At 38.4% G+C, this 18,231-nt stretch overlaps 1 protein-coding gene and 1 long non-coding RNA gene across 10 annotated transcripts in view; one reads left to right on the forward strand and one right to left on the reverse strand.

Moving 5' to 3' along the window:
- The first annotated feature begins 25 nt into the window (after nucleotides 1-25).
- On the forward strand, nucleotides 26-5,497 carry LOC140650632 (uncharacterized). Its single transcript, XR_012042095.1, has 2 exons — nucleotides 26-429; nucleotides 3,633-5,497. It is a non-coding gene; the product is annotated as an uncharacterized lncRNA (long non-coding RNA).
- Nucleotides 1,723-18,231, reverse strand: part of HNRNPK (heterogeneous nuclear ribonucleoprotein K) — a 19,876-nt gene continuing 3,367 nt past the window's right edge. For 4 of the 9 annotated variants that reach the window (XM_072859214.1, XM_072859215.1, XM_072859213.1 and 1 more), the window contains 13 exons: nucleotides 17,439-17,548; nucleotides 15,987-16,043; nucleotides 14,451-14,494; nucleotides 13,467-13,539; nucleotides 12,763-12,876; nucleotides 11,604-11,732; nucleotides 10,793-11,100; nucleotides 10,388-10,442; nucleotides 6,662-6,712; nucleotides 3,829-3,850; nucleotides 3,670-3,752; nucleotides 3,038-3,207; nucleotides 1,723-2,248 (listed from right to left, as the gene is read on the reverse strand). In XM_072859214.1, coding sequence (XP_072715315.1) covers nucleotides 2,215-2,248; nucleotides 3,038-3,207; nucleotides 3,670-3,752; nucleotides 3,829-3,850; nucleotides 6,662-6,712; nucleotides 10,388-10,442; nucleotides 10,793-11,100; nucleotides 11,604-11,732; nucleotides 12,763-12,876; nucleotides 13,467-13,539; nucleotides 14,451-14,494; nucleotides 15,987-16,043; nucleotides 17,439-17,548 — 1,250 coding nt within the window. In that variant the 3' untranslated portion in view covers nucleotides 1,723-2,214. The remainder of the gene's footprint in view (nucleotides 2,249-3,037; nucleotides 3,208-3,669; nucleotides 3,753-3,828; nucleotides 3,851-6,661; nucleotides 6,713-10,387; nucleotides 10,443-10,792; nucleotides 11,101-11,603; nucleotides 11,733-12,762; nucleotides 12,877-13,466; nucleotides 13,540-14,450; nucleotides 14,495-15,986; nucleotides 16,044-17,438; nucleotides 17,549-18,231) is intronic. The other 5 variants (XM_072859219.1, XM_072859218.1, XM_072859221.1 and 2 more) reach the window with 3 other exon arrangements.

Genomic DNA, 18,231 nt, shown 5'->3' on the forward strand with positions numbered 1-18,231 from the left:
GCGGCCGGCCTCCGCGGCCCGCACGGGCTCACTGGGCAGGCGGCCCTTGGCCGTGCCGCCGCCGCCGCCGCCGCTCGCCGCCTTCCGGCGTCGAGAAAGGCCCGGGCCTCCCACCCAGCCGCTCCCGCGCGGGAGGCAGCCTTTAAAGAGGAGCCCCGCCCGGGAGACACCGGTTCAGCCCCCACGGCGGAGCTGGCCCTGAGCTGCGGGTACGGTAAGGCCGGGCGCGCTACCTGTACCCCCGCACCCCCCTCGGGGCGGGCGGCTTTCGGGGGCAGCAGGGCGCGGAGGGCAGAGCGGAGGCCCCAGGGGGGACGCCCGCCGACCCCAGCCCCGCGGCAGGTCCCTGGCCGAAGTCACGGACGGTCGCTCCAAGAAAATCCCACCGCATCCTGCCGAGCTGCAGCAGTGCACACGCTCACCTTCTTGGTAAGGAAGTTTTCCAAAAGATGCGCGTCATTGAAAAGAAAAAAAAAGGCAAACAAAAAACATTTGCACGTTGATACTTTGCTCCACATTTAAAAAACGCAAAACAAACCACCACCCACGACCCCACCCTTCGGCACATACACAAGTTGGGGGCACACAGAAGAATGCGGCACCCGTGTTTTAGTGGACTTGCACGTTGCCCAAAACCTGCGTCTCGGTTGCAGATTTCTCCCTCTAACTCGGGTTCAGCCTTTCCCAAGCCAGTGCCGGTTCTACTGCTACGGTCACAGCTACCGAGCCAACTGCCGCCCTCCTTCCCGCAGACAAAAAGCGAGGCGCTGGCGGTTTTTTCTCTTTAAAGGATCGATTACGGCTCTGCCGAGGAGGTCAGCCTTACGCATAGCCTCTTAGCTCCTTGGCTTTCCCATTACATGTTAAGAGTAGCTGCTTACTAGGGCAGGAGTTGCCCCACACCATTAAAAAAGCGAAGTGAAATGTTACACAACCCAAGGGAAAAAAAAAAACCCAAACAGTAAAAGAATCCACACTTAGTCTGGACCCATCATATCCGTATGTGCAACGCACTTGCATTTTTTAATCTGTTTTTATTCAGGAAGTGAAATTAAAACCTGTAAACTATAAATACAAATGCCAAGGTATTACATGAGATATCCAGAGGCTTTATATTTTTTTAATTTCTCACAAATAATTCCTATGGAATTCAACATACAACAGGGAAACCAAACAAGTTTAAGTTTTGCATACAATAAAAAACAAGTTACAGAGTTAGATACCGTCAATTTGCCAATTTATAAGAACTTCTACCTCATACAAATGAAAGCTCAGAAAACAACTATAATTCAGTAATGGTAGAGCAACTGTCATTTCTAACAGTGTAATCTGCATTAAGCAAGCTGTCTATAACCAGGTGTACTTTACCACTGTTTACTCAGTGACATCACAAAGTTTTTAAATATTTTATTTATATACTGTCACCAATATATATATGTACTGCAGAGAGGGCCAAACACTTGCAAAAATGTCAAGTTTTACACAACATTTGCACGAATATTTTTGCCTTTTTTCCCAAACAGCAAAGCAGAGTCATTTTTTTCACATGGTTTCTTTAATTTGTCAAAAAACCCCATATAACTCCATCTATATCACAGAAGCAGAAGAGCAAGCTTAATGGCAACTTTCATTTATGCATTTTCTTGTGGGGAAAAGAAAAAAAGGCTGTATCCATTTTAGGTATTACCTTATGTATATCTGAAGAAAAATGACAACCAAGAATAGGTTCACTAAATTTATTTAAAAATCATAAAATGTTTCTTACAAAAGAGCATTACATTCTGCACACTGCTCTCAAAGGATACCAGGGACATATGGACTACCAGTATTCTCCCCCCTTACAAAAAAAAAATACAGTGTACATAAAGCAGAGTGTTCACAACAATTACAGAAAAACATTACAATTTACCACCAACAGTGAACAAAAATAAAATTCACTCTCTCTGCTGCTGCTTCAAAATTTCAATGTTAGTCTTGTGCGCCCTTTCCCTCCCCCCACGTATTTGTAAGGAACTAAAACATTACATCTGGTGGACAGCAAAGATTCCACTACACCTCAAATGCAGAACACCTATGAAGCAGAGGAATGTTGGCTTTTTAAACAGAAGCAGATAAAAAAAAAAAGGGTGCAGGACTCCTTCAGTTCTTCACTAGTCTTAGAAAAACTTTCCAGAATACTGCTTCACACTATAAAAAAGAAAAAATAATCTTGCATTAGAATCCTTCAACATCTGCATACTGCTTCACACTATAAAAGAAAAAGAAAAAAGCATGTATTAGAATGATGGACCATACATCTTGCATCAACATTCACAATGACATTCTTAGAGCAGATTAAATTACAAATTCCTAATACATTTTAAAGTAAATAATTTTAAAAGACTAATGGCTAGTAACTATAGGTGTATTAATATATTTTAGGCACATGTAAGTATTAGTAACTTAAGGCAAAACATTCAAGTGAAAACATTAAAATCTGCTATGGCAGCCAACATGTTAATGAAGCAAAACTAAGCAAATTAAATCTGAAGCTGTTAATATTTGGCAGAAAAGACAAAGTAATGTCAGCAAGGTGTGAAATGCTGCATAACAGCACCAAATCGATATCAACTTGTCCTGTAGAGGCATGATCTGTGCCATATGGCAGACTGTGATTTGTTGTCAATTTAGTTATCTAAAAACAACAAAATCACTAGTCTTCCACACAGAACTAGACCAACATCCACTGAAATCTTCTATATTTTCTACAGGCTCTATGTAATTTATTACAAGTAGTTTTTTGCAGCACTTTTCACCAGAGAAATGAGAGGACTGCTTGGTTAAGGCGTCTTCCAGCAAGATTAGTTTTGAGGGTGTCTTCATTTTAATTAGAATGGAGAACAGAAGAGAATCAAGGCAGAACTACCACTGAAGAAGTTAGGTTCAAATAGTTAACTTAAAACCTGCCTTCTAAAACTCTATCACAGAGAAGAGCAGCTTTAGAATGTACAAATCAGTTTAAAATTGACAGTAGGGACAACATTAAACTTTAACTTGCCTGTTCTGCAGTAAATACTGTGCATTTTGTATCTGGTCCTGTGTTCCCGTAATAGTTATTATCCGATCTTCTGAGCCTTCTAATGGTTCATCAATTTTGATCGAAGCTCCTGACTCATGACGTATTTGTTTGATTCTCTGGCCTCCCTTTCCAATAATAGATCCTGCCAACTAGGGGAGAAAGCAAACATTCATTTCCTGATACAACTTTCTCTCTAAAAACAGTTACAAAGATCACAACAGTGTTTCAGTAGCTTCCCTAAGTTTCGTTTTAAAGAGTTGCAATGGAAGCTTACTTCTTTACAGCCTCAAAACATCTCCCTGCAATATTAATTGTATAACACAGGCGGGATAAAACTGGGAGAACCAGTTGCTCGTTTGCAAAAAACAAGTTACACAGACCATCTCTATTACTGAATATTAACAATAAAATTGTTTAGTGTGTCTTTAAAGTGAAGACACAAACCAAAACACCTGAACACTTGTTCTAAAAACATTAGAAGTACTATCAAGCACCCTAAATACTTCCGATTTACTTATATAGTATGAAAAAAGGCTGTGACTTATTTTTTTCTTTTTTTTTTTTTTTTTTTAAGAGAAAACACAAGTTGAAATCAAGTCAACTTTACTTACGTCTTTGGGAATCGTTACTTGTGTTGTGATGATGGGTCCACCAAGATCTCCGTATGAACCACGCCCCCCTGCGTAAGAATAGTCTGATTTAAACGTATGCATCAAGCTCTTTAATAATAACATAATGAAGTACATGTAAAGGTTCTAATAAACACTTACCATATCCCGAGCCACCCTCAAACTGTAAGAGAAAGAGAAAAAACCCTTAAATAGTGAAGAGCCATGCTTCATTAATGTATTTTCATCTTAAGTATCATGTTGTTAACTTTGAGCCTATTTTATACAAAAATCTCAACCCCCAACCTTACTATAAGTACAACAGTGTTGAGCCATCAAAGGCATACTGAGGCACAGAGGGCAGACCAGAAACAAAAGGGGTGGGTGGGGGAAATTTCATCAACCTCTTATCCTGCCCTGTCAAAACCTCTAGGAGTAAGGCGTAAAATGACATAAAGGATCCAGCAGTACCAGTTTACCAAGCAGTCTCACTAACTCAGCTGCTGGTAGACAGCTCTTGATGCTGACCTACTCTTGACCCTTGGACTAAACTAACATTCAAATGAAAACATGGGAGTACAGCCTTATTAATGCTACCAATACAGCTCAGGAGAGACTCCTGTCTTCAGTTTTGGGACAAAAAGTTTACCCAGTGACGGTCAATCCTCCTACTTCATCTACATCTTCAGGAAAAAATACAAAGCTCTTAAGAATAGCTCTGTAACTTGTCTCTCAATTCAGACTATGCTACAATCCTTTGTATCTTAGAACACATAATCATGACATGAGTTACTTCTGTTCTGCTAAAACCACCATGTACTAAATCCAAACCACTGCAACGAGCACTCCTGGTCTCTTTTTATTTTTAGGATTTGTAGACCAGTAGTTGACATGAAGTGCTTCATTTCATCTAATGCCTTCTAAGTGCACAAGACCCCATTTTTATACCTTCCTATAGAAGCAGAGAATAAATATGCACTGTTCTCCAGAATTCAACTTTTGGGAGACTGCTGGGGTGGCCTCTGGGAGAAGAGGCGGGGGCTGCCCCTGTACCAGATAAAGCCAGTCAGTTCTAGCCAACACCAAAATGGACCCACTGCTGCCTAAAGCTGAGACCATCAGCAAAGCTGGTGGCACCTCTGTGATAACATTTAAGAAAGGGTAAAAAACACCAGTGTGCACTGGTTGTGAGAGATGAGCAAGGGGGGAAAATGTGAGAGAAACAACCCTGCAGAAACCACAGTGAAGAAAGAGGGGGAAGAGGGGCTCCAGGTGCTGGAACAAAGAATCTCCTGCAGCCCATGGAGAGAACCACTCTGGAACGGATAGCCACACTGCAGCTCGTGGAGGATCCTATGCTGGGAGCAGGCAGACGCACCCCTGAAGGAATGTGCAGCCTGTGGAGAGCCCACGCAGGTGCAGGCACCTGGCAGGACCTGTGGGGGACCCACACTGGAGCAGTCTGTTCCTGAAGGACTATACCCCATGAAGAGGACATAGGTTGGAACAATTCTTGAAGAACTGCAGTCCATCGGACACACCCACATTTGAGCAGTTTCTGAATGACTGTATCCCATGGGAGGGACCCCACACTGGAGCTGGGGAACAGTGTGAGGAGGAAGGAATGGAGACAAAGTGTGATGAACTGACCGCAACCTGCCATTCCCCATTCCCCCTGCACCACTCATGGCAGAGGAAGTAGAGTAAGGAATGAAGGAGTGAAGTTGAGCCTGGGAAGAAGTGATGGGTGGGGAAAGGTATTTTTAGTTTTCCTCTTTGTTTCTCACCATGATACTCTCTTTTTAAGTAGCAATAAATTAATCTTCCCCAAGTTGACTCTGTTTTGCCCATGATCGTAATTAGTGAGTGATCTCCCTGTCTTTATCTTGAGCCACAAGCTTTTCCATCTTACTTTCTCTCCTCATCCTGCTGAGGAAGGGGAGTGAGCGAGCAGCTGGGTTGGCACCTGGCAGACAGCCAAGTTCAACCAACCACAACTACTTGTCTGCAAAAGTTGTAATACAACAACTTTTCCGAAAATACTATTTACCTGCTACCTTTTAGAAGATCAAAATGGAAGCTACTCAGACCAAAGAGTTGAGCTTATCCTCTGTCTCTAAGCAACCCATATTTTGTTACCACATTACTTAGCAATACAGAGTGTAATACAACATAATAGAGCTTGTAGTGGAGTCCAAAATACAAAAGAATGAAGGACTCTGCTTAAGACTTAATTCAGAGGCTGATCAGAGCAGCATACTGCATACACACAGACATATTCCTGTGGATATTTGCCACAGGATCCCTTTTTGGGCTAATCTGTTTTAAAGAATAATCCTTTCCTTGATCATTTCTGCCTCCCCAAACTACAGGACAGCAAATGAAATTGAAAGCAGATGAGTTAAGCAATTGCATTTGCCATGTTTATGTAAGCTAAGAACTGTCGTTTAGTATTTGGCAGCACTTTGCCATCTTCTAGACAGCATGAACACCTGATGAACCCCGTAACTTCCCTTCCCAAAACCTATCCGATCAAATGGTGTATTTTCAAATACATCAAAAAGTAAAGCGTAATAGTTTATCCACAAGTGTAAGAAGCTACTTTTAGTATTTGCTGTTTGAAACTCATGGGAAAACACAACATTACGAAGTTAATACAAAATATATATCCTAAATGCGTGCATCTACAGTGCATCACTTACAGACAAAGTTACTATTGACAACATGAAAATGGGGTGTAAAAGAGGAAAAAAAGAGGTACAGAAAAGCTCCTCTCCTTTGGCTGTGCTGCTGCATACTTCCACATTTCTATTAACGTTACCTGCCTGCACAGGACACACTGCTACAACAAACTGCCAATAAATTCTGAGTTGGACAGCTTTATGATTTTCAATAGGTGCAAGTTGCCACTGACTACACTCAAGATCAAGAAATTCCTGTTATCACTTAACCTGTTCAATATAGCAGTTTTCAAAAAAAGGTTGAGCACACTCACCAACTCTGGTGGCTGCATGTCATCACAGGCATCCACATGGCACTGCATCATCTTCCAGACATAACATAACAGGAGGAAAAAAGGAAAGACATCTAAATTAAGTCCATGTCATGCACACTTATAGGTAACTTGGCAAGCAAATACAATACATACTGGTACAGAGAAACATTTATACTACAACAAAGACTTACAAGTAGGTGATTTAGACCACTTTCAAGACTTGCTCCCTTTTAATTTCACTTTGAGGGAACTGTAAGTGGTCACACTCACTTTTTCCCCTCTTTGTGTGGTGTAAACAGATTTTTCCTCTAACAAAGAAGGTCAGACAGCTAATGGCAGAGCAAAGCTTGAACAAGCTTTTTTTTCCCCTCCCCTTTTAGAACACCTTCAAGTGCTATTATATATCAAAATCTTTTATTTCTGCCATGTATTAAAAGATGAAGGTTTAATAAGATTGAAACAAGTAACTGTCAGTGATTATCTCTATGCCAACAGCAGGTCAAGCAGGAAGGACACTGCTTCTCATGTTCTGCCAATTCATTTCCATATCCCTCATATAGCCAATAGCTAGACTAACAATCTACTGCTGCCTAACTATATTAGAAATTTAATTATGTTTTTAAAACATGTGATATATAGCATTTATTTCAGAATTCTACAATTTCTGCAATTAATGTTCATTTGTGCACTCTAAAACCAGCTTCTCAAACAGGGTATCTTAACGTATGTAACAGACTCATTTGTGCTAGTGACTACTGGTGCTAGAATAGAAACCAGATGACACACTGGCTGGATAGGCCAAAAGGCTTAACTTTTACATTTAATGAAAGAAAATGCATGCACTCCTAACAGATGTCAAATTCTTTTATCATAATTTTCTCTGTTTTTTAATAGAGTGACCTAGGAGAGTGAAATTTTGTTACTTTCTTCCAGCATCTGCGTGGATAAATAGAAGCGTTGTCATATATTCTTCCTTTACTGGTTTTTTACATGCTTGTTCATGTCACATCTCTTAAACATGAAGAACATTTTGTATTTTTTTAAGTGTATGTGCCTTTATTCAAGTGTTTATATGTCAAGACACATGTATGTACACATACATATAGAAGTTAAAAAAAAGATCAAGAACTAGGATGCATTTGAAGGAGCAAAAGCATATTAGAAATCTTAAGACACTCACAGAAGTCTGAAGAGACAGTCCACGTAACAGGAGACATTCTGATTTAAGTGTCTATTAACTCAGATTTTAAAATTTTTAGTACTTTGAAAATTTTAGTACCTGATCAGTTAATTAAAAAGAAGTGAGGGGATAAAATTACTTCATATGCTTGTCCACTTTATTTTCCACCCCTCCCACTGGTATCTGTGTGCATTTATGTATCTGAAAGACCTCTGAGGATAAGGGTGTTAAAAAAGAAATACTGGAAATACATTCAGTTTTTTTCAGCTGTCAGAATAGCCCTTATGGTCCACAGGCATTTGATTTGGAATAGTTACACACTGAAATAGATAGCTCTGTTAACACAGAAACAATACAATAGCTTCAGAACAGAGATTATAAACCAAATGATCTCTTTCAACAGCAGTGCATAATTAAACTACAACTGTAAGCCAGGCTAACACACAGGTATCTTAAGTGGGTGACTCTGCATGGGCACGGGGAAGTAACCTATCTTTTAAAATCAAAATGGGTTTTTCTCATCTCAGCATTTACAAGGCTGTCAATACTGTTATATCTCTGGAATTACAGAAATTCACAGTTCAGCATCCAGTTTTAAAGGTCCTGAACTACTCAATCTTTCTGCCTTTAGTGGAAAAGAGAACTCCCAAGAAAAAAAAATTTTTTGTACATTCAACATTTCCATGACTTTTGAGATGTTCATCTGAGAAAAGCATCTACTCTTGCCTTTTATTGCATCTATGTGAAAGAGCACTTCTGCTCTCTGAGAATGGCCTTTCCCATGCATTACTTAGTTCACAAACCACAGTGACGTTGGTTTACTCCAGTTTAAATGTTTTGCTAGAGAATGGTTTCTATACGGAACGAACGGTAGCATAGGAAGACCTTACATTTCTGGCATGACATTTCCAGCTCCAGCCTCACAATCCACATGAAGACTTCCTACCTGCTTACACAATTTAGGATAGCAGGCTCATGGTTAACTGAAACTAGAAATTAAATACAGTCTTTGTCGGAAAACAGTCCTCACTTTAACCAGGCTATGATACTTGGTCATTAACAAGCCAAAGCCATGAGCAGCTTCACTGTGAAGAGGAAATAAAATTGCTTTTTGGAACGAAAAAATGAACAGAGACTACTCCACTTACTTGCAGAAACTCATGTCAAGAAAGCAAAGGTCAACCTGACAAAAGTCAGACTAAACAGAAGTCAAAATGGATTTTCTATTCTAGCTGGAATGGAATAAAAATAGAACACACTACTGCCCAAGAGTCAAGCTAAGGAAGACTGTGCTCAACCAGATACCCAAAGAAGGGCAGGCTGCTCAGTTTATATGCTCTAGCACTGGCTTGACTAGCTGGAAATATAAGAACACAAAAACTGAGCTTTCAAAACATGTAAATACAAATAAGGTATCTCAGAGGTCTACTTCTCAATTCTTCCCGTTTCTTAACATGTAGAGTAGCATGGGTAACACTTTTTTTTGTAACCGTGTGCAAATCTTTCCTTTTAATATTTCCAGTAAGCATGTGACATTCTTGCAATACATACTTCCAGTAACTCTTACTCCCAAGAAGGAAATGTGTAAAGCCCATTTAGGTAGCCCGTTTCATAGCTCTTCTCCACTCCTTTCTCTTCCATTCATTTAAAAGAAAAAAAAAAAATCTCGTCTCACCTATCATCTTAAAGAAGGTGCCAAACAAAGCCAGAGGAGAAAATAAGATTGTTACTATAGAGATGTACCTCCCAGACACACATGATTTCTCTTCCCAGGAAAGAGGAATCTAGCACAATAGCAGATGACTGCTGGGAAGTTGCATTTCAGAATACAACATGGAAGAATATCTTTAAGCCTTTTTTTAAGCTTCTATATACTATAAGATATTTTTTTCCTCAGCAAGTATTAGCATTAATATGGTTGAATGTACCTAATTTAATTTAGGATTCAACTTAGCAGTGGCCCTAGCTCCAAAACATTTGGAATTACAGTGGATTTTTTGCAGACAAAGAAACCAAAGAGACAAGAATTGATTCAAAAGAGCAACAACCTTCCAGATCAACTAGAGCTCTTCATAGATACTATTCTATAATCCATATTATTCTATCTATACTCATGTTTTCCAACATGAGTGTTAAGAATGCTTGTATGAATCAAAGAATTTCAGAGAATGTTGTTCTGATGTGTTTTCTTTATCTGAAAAGCCTAACAATTCCTATTTCTATCATCCTGATCAAAAAAAATCTAAAAGACAGTCAGTGCAAGAAAACCTGTAGGGCAGAGCACAGTCAAACTTTCTGTATAATTTTTGATACAAATCATTTGGCAGGGATGAAAGAAGGAAAACAGATGATGTCTCAGATACCACTTACACCCCAAACATTCCTCCACAGGAGGGACCATTTGTCTCAACAAACCATTTTGGTTGTATCATCAGAACCATGCACGTCCCACACTTAAGTGCATGTGCTCAGCAACAGCATCTTCAGACAGTCAGCATGCTAACTGTGCTTACAAAACAGAACAAGGCAAATTTTAAAACTCATACCATGCCATCGTAACGGTCTCCCGGTCTGCCCCTTCGGTCATAGGACATAAGATCTCTAAAATGAAAAAAGCAAAAGCATGTGAATTGTGTTATAAACTAGTTTATCTATTCCAACTTAAATTTTCACTTTCATGGTTCACACAACTTAATTTCAAACTACTCTAGTCAAGTACTGAATGATTTAGAAGTTTCAGAACTACTGACTATAGTCCTGGTAGATTACGACAGTGCAGTAAGTAATTAAATTCCAGTACTTTCAGTACTTAGACTCTGGTCTAATACACACTCAATCCTGCATAATCACTACCAACATGGACACGTGGAAAAAACACTGGGAAGATGAACATGATTCAGGAGATTGTACACAATGTGAGTTTTGTATAATGCATTTATGCAACAACTCACCCGCCACGAGGGGGTGGTGGAGGAGGAAGAGGAAGATTACGAGCTCTGCTGCCACCTCTACCACCACGACCTGGTGGAGGTGGTGGAGGTCCTCTGCGAGGGCTCATATCATCATAATCTCTTCTTGATGGAGGCATAGGTCGTCCGCCACGACCAGGGGGCATTCGATCAAAACCTCCTCTTCCACGCATCGGAAAGCCTACTGGACGACCTCTTCTATCATCAAACATCATTGTGAAGCCACCATAGTCATATGTTTCATCATAGAAATTGGGATCATAAGGCTGGGCCCGTCCTTTAATCGGAGACTAAAACAAACAAACAAAAAAACAATCCCCCCCAACCCAATTAGGACTATTACAATTGGCATATTTAATTAAAGTAATATATTAAATGTATAAATGAATTTATGCATTTGGAACACGTTCTTGATTTCACAATGCTGGTAAGGAAGGAGGAGATGGTGATATGTTTCCTTGTGAACTTAACTGTGATAGAGAAACTGCTGTTCCTTATCACTGGCAAATAAGTTTTGTCTCCCTTCCTCTTCAATTTTTGCATCTTAATGATATATAAAGCATAAATAATGGCCCACTAGTACCAAAAACTGCTTCCCTCCCCCATAAGGTGCACCCCAATTCTAGAAAATGCAAATAGTTTCAAAAGGTGGTAGCAGTCAATCACTTTATTACTGGGAAAGTAGGAGGTACTGCATTCAAAATAGGAACTTAAAGATACCGTTTTTCATCCAAGTGATCCCTACCATTCATGAATGCTAATGAAAGAATAAAATAAATTTAATAAACATTACCTCAGAGATCAGATCCAAGATAATCTTGATACATTCAACGACTCTATCAGGTTTTCCACCAATAAGAACCACTCTGTCAGTAGAATGAGGACAACACTCTTGGAAGAGCTTAATGGTGGTCTGAGTGTTCTGTTAAAAAAAAAAAAAAATCCAAGATTGTCTAATATAAGTATTTTAAACAACTTTATAAACCCATTAAAACATTTTTAAAGAAACAAGCCAAAAGACAATTAAATTCCCAGCCATTTTAAGTGCATGCTTGCTTCTGAGTTCTCACAACAAATCTAATTTTAAGATCACATTTTTTTTTTTAAAGATCTTTGCTGACATAGTTTTGTATGAAGAGGAAAAAAAGTTCAATTTTCTCCTCTTTCAATTATGTCTTGTCTACACCATAATTTAATTAAATACTAGCAAAAGGACCACATATCCATTGCGAGCTTACAGGTTGTATTAACCTTCACATGTCAAGAAAACACGCTTTGAATGCAAGACAGCGAAGTTGCTAGGATTATGTGTAGTGATATTGCCTTTCTCACCCCATGCAAACAGGTATCAGCTTACACCTGAATCGACCTGAAAGTGCCGCTGACACAATGCCAAGAAAGGACAGAAAACAGACGTGTTTTAAGTTCACAGAGACCATCAGCTTTTTAAAATCTCATTCCTTCACTGAAGGAAAACAATGGTCTTCTAAGAGGCAGAATTAAAATAAAATTATAAAAATAAAGCCCTTTTACAGTCATATTCAGACATTTATTGAATTATCATCGTAAGAGTTTGTGGAGATGCATTCACCCTAAACCATTTTGCATGTCCAACCACATGAATAAATCTAGTCTACGCAGCAGTTCATTCTAGAAGGAGTGATGAATGCCATTTTAATAATAATAATATTTTCTTTAAAAACATTATCACAAATATTGCTTAGAAGCTTGCCAAGAAGTCCTAGGCTGTATCACCAACAATGACTGTACTTCTGAGGGTTTGCAAGAAAGTTGCAACTCACAGATCCATCTCAGAACATCGAAGTCATGTACGCAGTATGTTCTGAAGGAATTACTGCACAGAAGATACTTTCACTTGCCCCTTAGGAACACAAAACACTAAGTTGTTTATTGAACAAAAAACAAATCTCAGAAGAACAGGAGACAAGTACCTCTCTGAGTTCTTTAATTTTAGCACCCTTGACACCAATAATTCCTCCTGCCAAACTCTGGTGAATGAGAAGTCTTAATTCGCAGTCAAAGTCGCTGCCTTTGTAGTGTTGATACTGTAGAGAAAGATCCATACAAGGAAAAGAATAAAATATTTGTCACATAAAAACTGAAAATATTTGGGGTTTTTGTTACGGTTCTTCTCCAACCACAATGGTATGACTTGATTTACTGCTGGATTGTAATCCTGTATTTCCTTTGATAGGATCACAACTATTTAGGCACCTCACCTCAACATAAACTGATGTCAAATCAGTTTTCCTTATTTATTACATTACATTGCAAAACCTTCTACAAAGATTCGAGAGATATCAAACAGTGCAACACTCTTACTTACAATGCCAACGCAGGATACAAGTTACAATACAACTACTTCAAAATGGGGATGAAATAAGTCACGGGGCAAGTATTTTGAAAGGAGGGAGGCTGTTTGAAAAGTTAATTTAATAAATAGTGACTGACTCTGTCCTCCACAAAAAAAATGCCAACATGTAGTCTGAGAGCCATAACCCTTCTTTAAAAGGATTTTGGTTTTTTTTATATTTTCTAATTTGCTGTATTTAGAAAGTGGCAAATCATCTAGAACCATCTAGTTTCAAAAGCTAATCTTTTAGCTCTAAAAAGAAACAAACATTAAGAGACATACCTCTTCTAAAGTAGGGATAATCTTCTTCAAGATTTCTCCAATTGTCTCTATATCTGCACTTATACTCAAGATGCTGTTGGAGGCCATAATGCCAGACAATATGGAGAAGGCAGAAAAGAAGAAGTAGAAGTAAATTTTTTTCATCATCATACACAAAATGCTAACAAGATTTACTACAGAAGAGCTTACAATTAATATTCCCCATTTAAAGTAAACCTCTTTGCTCAATTTACAACACATGCATCTTTGTTTATGCCCAATATATATGCATGATAAGTTTAAGATTAAGTAGGTCTTGCAGAGAGAGAGAGAGAGAGAGAAAGACAGACAGAATGGGCTTTTGGAAGGGCTCAGATTAAGTGGGCAAGAAATTGATGCAGAACTGAAAGTAGAAGTGAATATTCATGTTCCCCGCCACCACTAATTTAGGATACCCTCGCTATTACATTCGTAAAACTGGCACACCTTCTCATAGAAAAAGTGGGGATATGCAAGTGGTGAACACTGTATCTGGAGTAAGGTTATGAGACCAGTTAGAAATCAGATTACTAATGGGCTCTCCAAGAAAACAAATACAAATGCAAGACAAAAAAAAGACAAAACAAATGAGAAGTGAAGGAAAGTGAACCAGAGTTAGCATTTCATCAGAAATAATTATGAACAGGCAATGTTGAGGGGAGCAAGGTGGGCCACAAAGACAGAGCGAGAGACTATTTCGAAACAATTTGATTTACAATGCAGCAAATATGCAACACTTGAAGCTGTGCTCCTTCCATTGAAATAAAATTAGTGGATTGTTTGGGTGGGCAACTCACGTAAAAGTTCAGTGACAAAAAGACTTAATGGGGAAAATAAGACAGAAAACTTGAAAAAAAACAATACACCGTCTATAAGGGGATACTATTTAATTATATCAAAGGCAGGTAATAAAATACATTTCTCTCTTTCTAATCAGGCAGTGAGGCATAAACTGTTGGGACATACCGCTCGGGGCCACTGCTGTCTGGGACTGAAACACTGGCATTGTACTGCATTGGTCATTGGCGTTCGTGGATGTTGGCATTGGGCATGGGTATTCAATCGGAAGTTGTCAAGTATGGTACCCGTTTGGCAACGAGCACATTTTTGGGCATAGCCAACCAGGGTTTTCACATGGGCGTTCAGGGGCGGATGGGCCAACGTCATGGTGGGCAACGCAGGGGCAAGTCGATCCAGTACATGGGCAACGGAGATATATGGCCAAAAAAACAAGGAGAGGGAAAAGGGGGAAAAGCAATAAATTTTAATTTAATACAAACTATACTCATTACTCTCAATTAATGAAACAAGCTTAAGTTGTTCTGAAGACTAACACAATAACGGATTGCTACACCGACTGTGGCTTAACAGTATGGACTTTAAAAATGAGTCACTTGATCTGACTAAACTACTTTTTACTTTTAACATACGATGTTTCAGTAGCAGGCTGGCTCATGAGGGTAGACACAAAACCTGTCAAGATCGATATTACTAGAACCGTGGGCAAATTGGGAAAGTTAGTTTTCCAGACCAATCTAAATATCTGGACTTAGGTGACGTATTGATTTGCTTAAAAAAATAAAACAAAAAAAACCACAAAAAAACACCCTAAAAAAAAAAACTAGCTGCCAAAGTTAGTGAGCATATGTATGATTCCTGACCATTTCAACTTAAACCTCAATTCTAGTTGCGGTAGTTTATGAACTTAGTTGGAACTGATTTGTAATGATACATCGCCAAATCTTGTGTTGAACAGAGTCTTGATCGGAAAAACTGTTGAAATTGTAGCTGATGTTAAGTACAGGAGTGTAAACAAATGGAATTTAAGAAGCGTTGCCAAGTTTTATAAATACACAACATTAACACTGAGCATGTGTCTAATCACAAGAGTCAACCCACTGTAAAATGTTAATAGGCAAGTAAGTCATGACCATTTAAAAATGCTTCCAGGTAAGAGAATAGAAGGTTCCTTTACTGTTCTATATCCATATTTTAAATCAAGCAACCTTAACATTAATGCTTTTGTGCTTCATGTGCAAGCTGTTAAAGAACAGATGGACCATTTTGTTTGTTTGCTTTTTTAAAGGAAGTTAAAGAACTCCTCTATCACTGGGTTAAGCCAGCCACCTGCAATGGTTTCAGTAGTACTATAATTGATTCACACATATGGGAAATAGTACAATTAAGGGTTTTAAGCTTTTTCAGTATTTCTAATTAGGATGTTAACTCACTTGAAGTGTGTAATTTAGTGGAATCCTATTCAGAAACGAAGAGGTTTAATATAAACCTCTCCTCCCGCAGAAGTCAAGCTGGGTTTTAATCACAATTGAAATTGAAGAACTAAGTTATCTACTCTTAAGAATCATTAAAAATGGCTTGTAACTAGACTATCGATGTCTAGAGTTGAATTGCTCCCATTTCTAGAAATGCACGCAATCAAGCTTTCGATGTAGTGCTCTGAAAGAATTGGTGTTAAATTAGTTCAAACTCATATATACTCACGTCTGTACGAAGTGCTTTAATATTTTTGCCACCTTTTCCAATCACTGCTCCAGCATTCTGGAAAATAGTTTTCAGAAGTTACATTATGCCAACACAGCACAGACTACATTTCTGAACTCAAGACTAAGAATGGTAAATCTGTTTTTGCATTACCCTGTTGGCCCGGGGGATGGGGACAAGTGGGGGCTGCTTTTGAAAGGTTCAAATCAAATTGAAACAAACTGATACAGTTTCTCTATGGAAAAACTGACTAACAGCTCTTACCATTGAACTTAGGAAAGAGAAGGATATTCAGTTTTGCAACTAGTATTTCCATTCCAAATGAAGTTTCTAGGCAATTCTGCCTGTGTAAAAGCAATCTCAGAGACTATAGCATGAATGTAATGTAGGTCAATGATTTCCCTAATTTATCAACTTTTTCTCTCTCTCTCTTTTTTTTTTTTTAAGGAATATGTTTGCAAATTCCACTTTAGCAAGAAATGTTTGGAGTGCAAATTTCAAGTGCTAATTTTGGTTTATACCTCTGTAACTTAACTGACTTCTCAGAGCAGTATATTCTGAAAAAAGTTAAAGCCAATGTTAACAGCCACTAACTTCAAGTTTCTAGCATCAACAGGAATAAACTCGCAGACACTCAAGAAGAGTAATTGCAAAACTGTATTTTTACCCGGTTATTTCAAGGATTACATGCAGAAGTATTGCTTTTATTACACAGATCATACATTATGCTAGCAGCATGCAGAACATTTTGCGGCACCCCATGTAACTTGACTATCGGTCAGAAATGCCACGCAGAGTTAGGGTAACATTCCCCCATGGCAACACAAAAGACTGAGATACTTTAGAAAGTACAAATCATCTGTAACAACTGGAACAACTGTAACAACCTCTGGAAACACCAGAGGAAATTCATATATAGCAACTTTACTGTAACTATTTACACTTGTCAACTAAACCATTGCAATCCCTGAAGCATTACTTCCACATTTCTTCCTGTTGATATATTTGAACAAGTTTAGTAGATGTTTAGGAGAGTTACTAAAATCCTAAGGAAGCTCTTGTCTTACCTCTCATATTTAATTTACAACCACTAACTGTCATTTTCTAAACTGCTTCCTTTCCAAAGACTAATACACAGTCATTCCCCTCAAAATAACAACTCAAATGTAAAAATGCCTTATAATTTCTATTGCTCTATTTTTTCAGCAAGTACATCTTTTAAAAATAACTGTATTGATCCTTAGGGACTTACCCTTTAAAAGAACGACTGAAGATAATTCCATCGCAATACGCTTTTACTACCATTCACACATGCTTAAAATTATTCCTAATACGGTATCTCGTATTAAATGAAGCACATATTCTTTCTAAACATATATCCCAACACACACTTGGTCACCACTGTCTTGGGCAATGCTATAAGCGAAACTAGTTAAAAATGAAAAAGCATACTTTGCTCTGAAGCAGGATGCGTAATTCAACCATCTCATCTGTGTTCCGAGATCTTTTGAAGGCCTGCTCTTCCTCCATATCTTCAGCAGGACGTTTGCCTGTAGAGAGGTCCATAGGGGGGAAACACAAACATTTATTTAACTTTCTAAGTTGTAATAAAATGAACACATACCAAATTTATGCTCTGTATTTTTAACACATTATTTCATATTAGCCCAACACTAATTGCTGATGGCTATTCTGAGCATCCATAGCACGGAAACGGGTCTTTACTTCAACAGCTTATGTATCAATTAACTACTGAAAATCCACTTAAAATTTGTGAACTATGGTTTAAATGAGAATGTTGCACACAGCCAGTGAGAAATTAATGACATGTTGTTCAAAGCAGTACAGCACCACCCACTTAGTATTTATTTATAATTTACAATTGGGAAAAACCTTTCCGGCAAAAAGCTAAAATGTAGTTTTTCTAACACTGAAATACTGGTGGAATAATAGTATAGTAGCACTTCGAATACTGTTTGGAAAAAAATGGCATCAATCAACAACACTAATGCCCTAACCTCCTCACTAATTACGCCCAAGAAGTTTTTCATTAAGCTCTTCAGAGGTATTTCACATAAGTTTATTACATGTAAAAACTGCAATAAATAAAATGCAATTAATGAATATGCCCGATAGTATTCTTACATATTCACACTCTCCACACAGGTACTGAATATTTAACTATGAAATATTTTCAAATCCTTAGTCATAACTTTCAGCTACTTATCCCATGTCTAAAACATGC

The sequence above is a fragment of the Ciconia boyciana genome, chromosome 4 (genome assembly GCF_034638445.1).
Source record: "Ciconia boyciana chromosome 4, ASM3463844v1, whole genome shotgun sequence".
NCBI classification, from domain to species: domain Eukaryota; kingdom Metazoa; phylum Chordata; class Aves; order Ciconiiformes; family Ciconiidae; genus Ciconia; species Ciconia boyciana.